Source organism: Micromys minutus (assembly GCF_963924665.1).
Source record: "Micromys minutus genome assembly, chromosome: 1".
Lineage (NCBI taxonomy): Eukaryota > Metazoa > Chordata > Mammalia > Rodentia > Muridae > Micromys > Micromys minutus.
Genome location: NC_137969.1, coordinates 86935382 through 86947789, shown reverse-complemented (window position 1 = coordinate 86947789; position 12408 = coordinate 86935382). Strand labels below are relative to the sequence as shown.

At 39.8% G+C, this 12408-nt stretch overlaps 1 protein-coding gene across 1 annotated transcript in view; it reads right to left on the bottom strand.

Moving 5' to 3' along the window:
- The window catches only part of RGSL1 (regulator of G protein signaling like 1), a gene marked incomplete at both ends in the record, with an annotated part of 53875 nt that overhangs the window by 11951 nt on the left and 29516 nt on the right, over window positions 1–12408 (bottom strand). The window contains 5 exon segments of the mRNA XM_080933332.1: window positions 835–964; window positions 2179–2293; window positions 2819–2936; window positions 7246–7439; window positions 9984–10086. Coding sequence (XP_080789458.1) covers window positions 835–964; window positions 2179–2293; window positions 2819–2936; window positions 7246–7439; window positions 9984–10086 — 660 coding nt within the window.

Sequence of the window (12408 nt, the reverse complement as noted above, 5' to 3'; positions counted from 1 at the left end):
AAACAACATAAAAAATTTCATAAAAAGTGAGTCCTCTTTGGTAAGATGGTGTACTGGTGCTTTTGTGTCAACTTGACACAAGCTGGAGTTATCACAGAGAAAGGAGCCTCCCTCGAGGAAATGCCTCTATGAGATCTAGCTATAAGACATTTTCTCAACTAGTGATCAAGGAGGGAGGGCCCAGCCCATTGTGGGTGGGGCCATCCCTGGGCTTGGGTTCTATAAGAAAGCAGGCTGAGCAAGCCAGGGGAAGCAAGCCAATTAGTAACATCCCTCCATGGCCTCTGCATCCTGACCTGCTTGAGTTCCTGTCCTGACTTCCTTTGGTGATGAACAGCAATGTGGAAGTATAAACTGAATAAACCCTTTCCTTCCCAACTTGCTTCTTGGTCATGATGTTTTGTGCAGGAATAGAAACCCTGACTAAGGCAGACAGCCATGCTATAGTGGATGGCCTCACACCCATAAATATATGAGTTGCAGAAACTGGTCATGATGGGCTGTGAAAAGAAAACAAACACATGAAGTAGGAGTGGGGTAGAGATGCAGAGAGCATATCTGAGGAGAATTAACAAGAAGCTAATGATCAAAATATATTGTATACATGTATATAATTTTCAAAGAACTAATAAAAATATCATACATGTAAAATGTGAGGGCTTAGAGTGCCCTTGTTTTTTCCCATACTTGCTGGCCCTTTGAGGAGCACCACTATCCAGGCAGACCTCAGAAAGCCTGGTCACCCAGGCTCACTGGGGCTTATGCAGACCTGGCACAAAGCAAGTAGCTTGAGTGCTCCGGTGGGCTGCCCACTGTGTCAGGGAAGTGACTCACTCTCTTTGTGGTTGAACATTTCCAGGTAGATGAAGTCTGCCAACTCTTGGCGATTATTAGCATCAGCCATGAATTTTCGGTACCTGCAAAAACTCTTGATGAAGCCGATCATTTTTATCCATCCCTTTTTCTGGGGAAGGAAGAGGGTATCCATTAGCATAGCTACTGTTCACAAAGAACCTACTGTGTGTGTGCCACAATCCTGATATTTATCATGTTGGAAATCTTCACTTCTATCAAGGGATGCTTTTGAGCTTCCATTTTAAGGGTGAGGGAACCTAAGTCAGTCTGCCTCAGACTAAGGAGGGAAGGCCAGTGCAAACACAGCTCTAGAAATTTGTGAGCTAGAAACTTTTAGGGTAGACTCTATAGATGTATAATTTGAGTCAATTTACTTGTGTCTCTGTGTAAAACAAAAACAACAGCCTTCAGGGGTGTGGTGAGTCTGAGGATGTGTATAACACAGTGTGTAACCCACAGCAGGCAGTAGCAACATTCTGGTTTCTTTTTCATCTGACTTGGAAAAACTGAAATTACAACAAAGCTCACTGATTCAACAAACACATCTTTCAAACATCCAACCATCCATATTTGGCTCATAAAGTGGAGAGGAGAAAACTAGCACATGTTCATGTCTATAGTACTGAGATTAAATCTTATGTTCAGATATATTTTAACCTGATCTTTGGAATCTGATAGTGTTGGGCTCAATCTTTTCTACCTAATGATTCACACAGAATATGACGTTCCTTAAAGGAGTATGTTTGCCTTTTCAAACCATATGAAAAGGCTTCCTTGAGCACCATTTCTGTCTCTTCTCCCTTTCTCTCTTTTTAAGGAAAAAGGATAAGAGGGGCAATTGTGTTTGGGAGGAGAAATGGGCATGCTCACTGCCAGCCATTGGTATCATCTTTCTGGGATTTTCTGATCTGTGGGACACATGTTCCAGGCCCATCCTTTGTCATACTGCAAGGTGAGGCTTGCATTGCCAGTGACTGGAATTGTTGCCCAGGATAACCAATCTATCTTTGTGCAGAAAGAGTAGCAAAACCATTTGCCTGATGGCCAATCCATATCCTTAAAATAAGCATGAGCTGCAGAAACCCTGATAGTGTCACCTCTGGAGACCGTGTACCTCTCCCTTAGTTCCCTGTATAGTTTTTCTGAGCCTTAGATTATCCTTTTGTAAAATTGGGTTTAAAACATAACTCACATAGCCATGAATAATTCTTTCTTTTAGTGATATATCAAGTGGCCTAACAGGGACAATCCTTTGTACAGCTGACAGTGCCGGGACAACGGCTTTCCTGCCTGTAATGTCCTTCCTTCTTCCTTCTCACTGACCTGAAATTCATGTAGGTGTGTTGTTGACTTTGAGGGTTTCCTAGGGACAGCCTGAGTTTCAGGAATATCCAGCTCCACAGGAGGTAGTGGGAACAAGTCTTGGTAGTCCTTAAACCTACCAGAAAGGAGACAGAGAATATTGAAGAAGATAAAACCACGATGGATAAAACATAACAAGCCCTGTTCCATGTCAGCTTCTTCAGGAGTTACAGTGGGAATGGTGGGATATTCAAAAGCTCTTTCCTTGCTATCTCAATTCTTAAATAAAGTCAGCCTATCTCTTCTTCTCAATGCTGTGTTCTTCCTTATTCTCTCTCTGTGTGTTTTTTGTGTATGTGTGTATGTATATGTGCCTGTGTATATGTGTGTGTTTATTTGAGTGTGTATATGCATTTGTATATATGTACATGAATGTGTGTGTGTGTGTGTGTGTGTGTGTGTGTGTGTGTGTGTGTGTGTGGTGTGTATATATGCGTGTTGCAAGCATAGGCAGGCAGGGGATTTCAAAGTAAGTTTGGTGTTTCTTTTGGAGGATGGCTCTGGCAGTTCTCTATGAGGTCTAGGAGACCTTTGCTTAATGTGGCTTTCAAAGTTAGGAAGCAACTCCAGAAGGAGCCCCACCTCCTCTGAGCATGCTCACCACTTTTCTTCCATAGATTTCATGACGTAGCCCTGGAGCATCAGCAGTGTGGTGGTGGTGATATGACGCATGTTAGCAATTTCTTTAATAAAAGGAGCATCACACTGCAGTATTTCTTCTAAAGAATGAGAGAAAGGGAGGAAAGAAGAGAGGAGAGAGGAAAGGATGGAGGGAGGGAGAAAAAGGAGGGAAGGAAGGTCATTTCTGTCTGACAGTTTCACATGAGAGGTTCATGTCCCTGTGTTCTGAATCTGGCCTCACTATGAGCAAATCCTTCTACAATTTTTAAATCTTCAAAGAATATTTCATATGTTATGGGGAACTAATTTTTGTAGACAAAGCACAATCTATTTCTTAGTACTATTTCAAAGATGAAAGCTTGAAAGAAAATAAAATGTTAAGATAAGACTTCAATTCATTTCTGTAGCTGGGGTGAAGTTTTTCAGTTTAGAGAGAGGCATAAGAGAAAAGAAGTAAAACAAATTCTTTAGGTACAGAAGGGAAGCCTGAGATATGAAAATCCCTGTGAAGTGTGCTGATGCTTTTTATGTCCAGAAGACAGTAGGCTTATCAATGAGACTTGAGAACAAATCGAGGGGCATCTGGGCACTCCTTTCTCTCTGAGACTCTCCAGAATGATGGCATAGGCTCAGACTCATACCACAGACAGAAGATGATGGAAGACTGCCAGGAGCCATCTAGGAGAGGCTAAGACTAGCAGATGCCTGAAATGTCCACCATTTTGCATAGACAGCAGTGGGTAAGCTCTGGAGGTCTATGAGACCCTATGAGACTAATCTCAGGACTGATTCTTTCTATTGATATGTTCTCCCTGTCATTATTAAATTAATGTAACAATCTGCAGGTATTAGCTTGCCCTACAGGGCAAATTTTCTGCAGATCAGTGAAGATGCACTGTCTTATAGTGATACTATATAGACAAAAAGATGATTTCTTAATTCCTGATGATTCTATAAGAATTCCTAAATTTTTACTAATAATTATTGAGTCCTTTATAATAAGGCCACAATTAAAGTTCTCTCTGAAATAAAAGTTGCAATTAGAACTCTGCCAGTCTTCACATGTCACAAGTTAACTGTACTAGATCAAAAGCAGTTGAAGACTCAGGGCCTGCCTGAACCCTGCGGAGCATCCCAGAAGAGCCTCAGAAGTGCTCTCCCACCTGAGCCCACAGGTGAGTCCCCACTTCTCCCCACTGGGCAGAGACCTCCGGGAACTCTCAAGCAAGTAAAAGATCTTTATGACCAGAACTTCAAGTCTCTGAAGAAGGAAACTGAAGATCTCAGAAGATAGAAAGATCTCCATGCTCATGAATCGGAAGGATCAACAGTAAAAATGGTCATCTTGCCAAAAGCAATCTATAGATTTAATGCAATCCCCATCAACATTCCAACTCAATTCTTTATAGAGTTAGAAAGAGCAATTTGCAAATTTATCTGGAATAAAAATCCCAGGCTAGCAAAATCTATTCTTAACAATAAGAAAACTTCCGGAGAAATCATCATCTGTGAAGTCAAGCTGTATTACAGATCAATTGTGATTTAAAACTGCATGGTATTGGTACAGAGACAGGCAGGTAGATCAATGGAATATAATCAAAGACTCAGAATTGAACCCACTCAGTTGATCTTTGACAAAGGAACTGAAACCATTCGACGGAAAAAGGACAACCTCTTCAACAAATGTTTCTGGTAGAACTGGCAGTCAGCATGCGGAAAAATGCAAATTGATCCTTTCTTATGTCCTTGTACAAAGCTCAAGTCCAAGTGGATCAAAGACATCCACTTAAAACCAGGAACACTGAAATTAATGAAACAGAAGGTGGGGAAGAGCTTAGAACACATAGGCACAGGGGAAATTTTTCCTAACAGAGCACCAGTGGCTTATGCTCTATGATCAAGAATCTACAAATGGGACCTCATGAAACTTCGAAGTTTCTGTAAGGCTAAGGACACTGTCAAGAAGACAAAATGGCAACCAACAGATTGGTAAAAGATCTTTACCAATCCTACATCTGATAGAGGGATAATATCCAATATATACAAAGAACTCAAGAAGTTAGACTCCAGAGAATCAAACAACCACATTAAGAAATGGGGTACAGAGCTAAACAAAGAATATTCAACTGAGAAATACCTAATGGCTGAGAAGCACCTAAAGAAATGCTTACCATCCCTAGTGTTCAGGTAAATGCAAATCAAAACAACCCTAACACCTCACACCAGTTAGAATGGCTAAGATCAAAAACTCAGGTGACAGCAGATGCTGGTAAGAATGTGGAGAAAGAGGAACATTCCTCTTTTGTTGGTGGGATTGTAAGCTGGTACAACAACTCTGAAAATCAGTCTGGTGATTTCTCAGAAAGTTGGACATGATACTACCTGAAGAATACCACTCTTGGGAATATAGCCAAGAGATGCTCCAACATATAATAATGACACATGCTCCTCCATGTTCATAGCAGCCTTATAATAGCCAGAAGCTGGAAAGAACCCAGATGTTCTTCAACAGAGCAAAGGATACAGAAAATGTGGTACATTTACACAATGGAGTACTACTCAGCTATTAGAAACAATGACTTCATGAAATTCCTAGGCTAATGGATGGAACTAGAAGCTATTGTCCTGAGTGAGGTAACCCAGTCATAAGAGAAAATTCATAGTATGTACTCACTGATAAGCAGACACTAGCCCAAAAAGCTCTGAGTACCCAAGAAACAACTCACAGATCTTATAAAACTAAAAAAGAAGAAAGGCCAGAATTATGAGTGCCTCAGTTCTTCTTAGAAGGGAGAATAAAACACTCAGGAGAGGAAACACAAGGTCAAATAGAGGAACAGGGATTGCAGAAAAGATCATTCAGAGGCTACCTTACCGATCTACCTCCACATGCAGCCACCAAACCCAAGCACTACTGCTGATGTCAAGAAGTACTTATTGGCAGGAACCAGATAAAGATGTCTCCTCAGGAGCTCTGCCGGAGTCATACAGATATAGCTGAGCATGTTTGCAGCTAACCATTGTCTGAACATGGGACCCCAATGAAGGTGCTAAAGAAAGACTGAAGGAGCCGAAAGGGGTTGCAACCTCATGGGAAGAACACCATTATCAACCCTTCACAACTCCCATGGACTAAAACACCACCACTGAGCACACATTGAGAGACCCACGGCTTCAGTTGCATATGGAGCTGAAGATAGCAGTGTCCAGAATCAATGTGAGAAGAGGCTTTTGGTCCAGGGAGGGCACATTTTTCCAATGATAGGGAATGCCATGGCAATGGGGTGAAGAGGGTGATTAGGAGTGAATGCACCTTCGTGAAGACACATGTGGAGGGGGAGGGGGGATGGAAGTGGGGTGGGGAAGGGAATAACATTTAAAATGTTAATACAGAAAGCATCTAATAAAAGATTAAAAAATAATTGCATTAATATGATATCAATGCAATAAGGGTAATTCTGAGTTTATTATTAATGCATTGGAATTGAACTTACAAACTGGTATGCTGAGCTGGGGGCATTTCTGTACATCCTAGCAAATGGCAGGTAGATGCAGGAAGTTTGAGAGTTCAAGGCCAGTCTGGGCTACACAGTTGAGTTTCAGGCCAGTTTGCAATATATAGAAAGACCCTGTTTTAAAACATACAGACAAATAAGAGAGACTTGTCACTTTTGCACTTTTTTTTTTTTTTTGTATTCTATGCTTGTCTTGGATAAACAAAACAAAACCAAGCAAAGAAGTAAAAATGCCAAACTAATGAGCCCTTTTCTGCCTACGTAAACTCTGCCTGTTCCCCAGCGTCAAACGGGAAGCGCAGCTCTACAGCTTTAGAAGGGCATTGTACCCTCACCTCCTTTTGCTAGAGTTACAAGCTAAACTTTATTTGCAATCTCCAGCTAAATTGTATTTCCACAGGTCAAATTTACCACCACCTTAGACAGGAAAACAAGACAGCATTTATAAATGGTCGTCTAACAGATTATTCCCCAGCTTAATTCTTCTTCTGGAGAGGGAGAGCCCCACCTATTTGCTTATAGCTAGCCCCAGGCTAGTCATTTTGATGATTAAGTAATTGGAATTTACATTAAATGGAATAAGCTAGCTAACTTCAATGCGTTGTACTTTGTTTAGAAAAACGCAGCTACTTATTCCTACCTTACTGGGATTAAAGTTAGATTCCCAACAATAAAGGAGACTAAAGAGCATGCATTTGAATGTATCTCACTTTTGGTGGCTTTCACCAATGTTACAGCTTTGGGCTCAGAATTGTTCTCACATTCACCCTCGGTGTCTCAATATTGCCCCCGTGTGGCTATTCCCCTCTTCGGCTCTCGCTAGCGGTTCTGATGGTACTTCCCACACTTTTCCTCCCAAGAAACCGAAGGGAGAATCAAAAGGGAGGCACACCAGCAGGGACCTTGGCCTGGAGATAAGTCTTGGTTATATTTTCCAAAGCCGTCTTATAAGCCTTCTCACTGGTCTCCATCATGATCTTCTGCACGGCTATCAGGAACTGCAATGGGTTTTCAGACTTCCGGTCTCTGAGGAACTCTCTGAAGTACTCCAGGTGTGCATTGTTTAGGAGGATTTCTGTTATGTTCCTGGAAAACAGAGCGTTGTGTTGTTCATAGAGGGGGAAGGATAGTAACCGTAGAGACGGCTCTGAGTAGGGAATGGAACAGAACACGAGTTACAGTGTAGTTTCTGGGCCTGGGAGACCTGCCTGCCTCTGCCTCCCGAGTGCTGGGATTAAAGATGTGCAGCATTATATCTGGAAAATGCTACTTTTTGATGTTGCTTGAAGGAGACTCAATTTTTATCACTTCTTTTTCAATTTTGTTGTTGTTTCTATAGACTTACCAACACTTTCAGGGTTGTCTTTGAATCAGCTTTTAGAGATCTGGGCATTTGTAGAAGATTATTACATTAAGTTGTTGAATTTAATCCTTCCTACTGGGAACAAAACTCAGATCCTCTGCAAAAGCAACATCTCCTCTGAACCACTGATCCATCTCTCAAGGCCCTGTTCTTTTTGTTTTTAATTATAGTTTTAAGGCCTTATAATAAGCCAAGAAAAATGACTAACTGGGTTCATTCTTGTTCTGTCTGGGCTTCCACACATGGTCTCTTTTCTGTGAAGTGGAGCCCCTCAATGCACTTTAGGATTCTTCCTAGAGTCTAACTTTTCTTAATTCACACTCTTTTTTTTTTCTTTTCTACTGTATACCCATAGGAATCAGAAAAAACTTAATCATAACCCTTATAAGTCAGTTTTGTATTTTTCTGAGTTTATGTCTTAGATTAAGGGCAGGAACCACTGGGTGTGGTGGTGCAAGTATTTAATCCTAGTACTTGAGAGGCTGAGGCAAGACAGCCAGAGCTCCATCAAGTCTTAAAAACAAAACAAAACAAGATCCTGAGTTCAAATCCCAGCAACCACATGGTGGTTCACAGCCATCTGTCATGAGATCTGAATGCCCTTTTCTGGTGTGTCTGCAGACAGCTACAGTGTACTTATAGATAATAAATTAATCTTTAAAAAACAAAACAAAAGCAAACAAAAAATAGAAAAAGACAAGAACTGTCTTATTACTATGATGCGTATTGTATTATAGTAGCACCATCATCAACATCATTAGATGGCCAAGACATAGTATGTCTCAATAATAACTACACTGAGTGAGAACTAGAGACACGCTAGAGGAACCGCATGTGTCATATCTCTGACCTTAGTTGTGATCTTAAGTCATGGGCTGTATAACTCACATGATTTAGAAAAGACTTTTTATTACCCAAGCTCAACTAAGTTGGAACTATTTCTGTAGTCTGAGTAGAGAACAGTGACTGGTACAGACTAGAGCATAAAGAGGGATAGCTGATTGCATATCAGGAAATATTTTCCGTTATCCAAGAAGAGGAACATTTATTCAGAGTGTTTACAACAGACAGAAGATTCACAGTCTTTGATGAATGCTACAGAAACAGAAGCATTTCTCTGGGCATTTATTTTAATATACAAAGTGTTTTCTGGGTATTTGATTATCTTTTTATACACTACTATGTTTTCATACTCTAGAGATGAACTGTTCATGTAGCTAGCAATTAGACAGAAATGAAGTAAAATGAATAAATTGGCCTAAGAGAAAATTATAGCCAAAAATGGAGGAAGCATGCTTATGGGATAAAGCACTAAAAAGTAGCAGGTAGTATTGGCCATGCTCTCTGGAAATACGATTTCAGAGCAGGTAATTAGAGCAGAGGTAACACTCAGAGAACCTTTTATGTCTAAGTGGCATTTGTGCCTATGTGGAAAATGTCACAAAATCTTTTCTTAGCAGTGATGGACTCTTAGACTATTTAGAAAGTAGAGAGACATGAAGTAAGAAACCAGAGTCTATAATAGTAGTATGGGACCTAAAGTCCCCATGTACTACTTACAGCAATGACAGGGGAGAGAGAGAGAGAGAGAGAGAGAGAGAGAGAGAGAGAGAGAGAGAGAGAGAGAGAGAGAGAGAGAGAGAGAGAGCCTAGAAAGAGGGCAGGATTAAGGAAAACTTGCTTCATCTACAGTATGGAAGACAGTAGACCTATGCAGGTTAGCATACAAGGGGGTCCATGACAGTGATAGTTAATGTGGAGATTCATAATTGGTCAAAGCATTCAGAAAAAAAATGACTGCTGAGTGCTCAACCTGAAATAGGACCCCTACATCAACCCTCTCCAAGGCCCAGGAAACATCTCAGAAGGTAGGAGGTTACAGAATATTATTACAGAATAAGGAATGCTGTAAAACACTGTAATTTTGGTGTGACATGGCTTTTGCCCCTGTGCACCCATGACATCAGTAGTGACCTACATAAGACTTACAAAAGTGGTCTATCTGTTGCATGTGGGGTGTGTGTGTGTGTGCATGCACACACACTCATGCAGGTATATAAATACATACAAATTTTAAAAGTTGCCTGTTATAGTTTAAGTTTGAAGAAGTTATTCTGTAATATCTGTTAACAGTACTGTATAAAATAAACAACATGTAGAGTGTCCTGTTCATATGCATATGACCTACAGAAAAAGGTCTGGGAACCTCCACACAGAAATGAAGTTTATTCCTATAGACACTGCTGTAGCCAGATCCACCTTCTTACCTTGGTCTCATAGAAGGCTTCCTTAAGGTAGATTTTTTGACAATGGATATTTTCCTTTGTGAGTGTGATGATTTTGGTTTCTTGACAATTTCCACTGTAAAATCTGAGAAAGACCACAGAGTTATGTAAGGGTAAAGAGATAATGGGAAGAGACATTTATCAGGCACTACTCACAACTACTATGTTAGGCCATTAGACACCTGGACACTGACATCAGATCAAGGTGTATTAACTATGCATATTGGCCATCAGACCTAGAGCTCAGCTTCCTTAGAGATACTGGCCATCAGGCCATTGGCAGCCCTCCTTGGAGATGCTGGCCATTATGCCTAAAGCCCATCTTCCTGAAAGACTGTTGAAACCAAGTGCAGTGTACTTCTTACTGATGTAAACTAAGGTACAGTAAGGCACAGTCACTTTATCTTACTGAAGATAAGATGTTACCTATCTTCCCATCTAATTCTTTCATACAGCCATAATGCATATGGTGTCCTGTCTTTGTTGACGTGCTGGTTGTTTCCTTGGAAAGCACTTCTACTTGCTATGTATGGGTTTTACTTTGTAGCCACTGAACTTAAGACTATTGACCTCATCTTTTTTTTTATTTTTTTTAAACTTTATTTAAAAAAAACAAAGATAAAAGAAAAAAGTCTAAACATTTTTGCATAAATGTATACAAATACAATTGTGTCAGTGCTTGGCTTTTTTTTTTTTTTTAAGGTTTGATACTCTGCATTAAGGTTTTACTAGTTACAATGAGCAAAAAGTACATGTAAAACAGGATGTAACCCGGAATTAGTCAACGTTTTCTTGGTGTGTAAGGATTGAGCATGACGGGTTTTTTTGTTTTGTTTTGTTTTGTTTTGTTTTGTTTTTTTTCTTGAACTTCACACTGTCTGTGAGTTGTTTCTGGGGCAGTCCGAACCTCTGGGGTTAGCATCCCACTATCAGTGACTGCATATTATGTCTGTTCTTTTGTGACTGGGTTATCTCACTCAGGATGATATTCTCTAGATGCAACCATTTTCTTAAGAATTTGGTTAAGTCATTGTTTCTGATGGCTGAGTAGTACTCTATTGTGTAGATGTACCACAATTTTTGTATCCATTCATCTACTGAAGGACATCTGGGTTCTTTCCACCTTCTGGCTATTATAAATAGAGCTGCTATGAACATTGTGGTGCATGTATCTTTGTTGTATATTGGAGTGTCTCTGGGGTATATGCCCAGAAGTGGAATAGCTGGATCTTCAGGTAGTACTTATTGACCTCATCTTAAAGTCGCTCCACTTGACTTCTTGCTTTAACTAAAACCATTTTTCCCCCTAAGGATGTGGCTTCCATTGCAATGGGATTCTAGCAATCTATACATAACTCAGAACAGGTGCCTTGCTCTGTGATGTGCTTTAGACCAATTATTTGAAGAAATGTACTTAAATATTTTTGAAAAGATTTTATGGATTTCACACTCATCAAAACTCTTTGAGGGTTTGAGATGTTGTTTAGTTGACAGAGTGCTTATCTAGCATTCATCAAACCCTGGGTTCAATCACTTGCACAGCATGATGGCCTTGCCTGTAATTCTAGCATTTCCAAAGTGGAAGCAGGGGAGCTGAAGGTCAACATCATTATTGGTTATAAAGTGAGTTTGAGGCTAACCTCTCTATTTTTATAGAAGAAAACCACTGACTATAAGATCATCAAGGGCACACATAGCATCATCTCACTGTTCAAAATCAGAACATAATCTAGTTATACAGTCAATGGCTTAGGATTCATAGTGAATAGAATGTGCACATGCAGGGTTTTTGTGTGTGATTTGAAAATATTTCTGTGATAGGCAGCATATACAATTATTAAAAACAATAGGTATGTTCATAGGTTCTAAATAAATGCAACTGAATTGATTGAAAAATGAAATTCAAACTGAAGAAGTCTTGATATAAAAGAGAAAAACAAACCCCATCAAGCTGTATAAGCAATAATCTTTCCTAAGGCTAAACACTTAAACAATACTGGATTAAAACAAAACACACTTCGAAGCCACAAATAAACCTACAAAAATTCAGTTAAAACATGGAGATAAGAAAAAGATGTTAAACATGGGAAGAACACGTTGAAACAATAATTTTCAGTGTTTAAGCCACGGCGAGCATAAAAAAAAGTTTAGGACTTGAAAAATAGAAAAAACTCCCACACTATTTTTCTTAAGATAACTGACAATTTTGTAAATGAGAGAAGCTTAAGAAATTGGACACTCCTTCAATATGCAAAACAAAGAGAAAGATTCTTTACTCTTTGACTGTGGGCATGATTTTTTCCCCTCAAGTTCCTACTTTGGTTCTACCTGGACTAAAAGTCAAACAAACCCTTATGATTTGATTCTATCAGGCATTTTATGACCGCTGGAAAGGAGACTTTCCGTG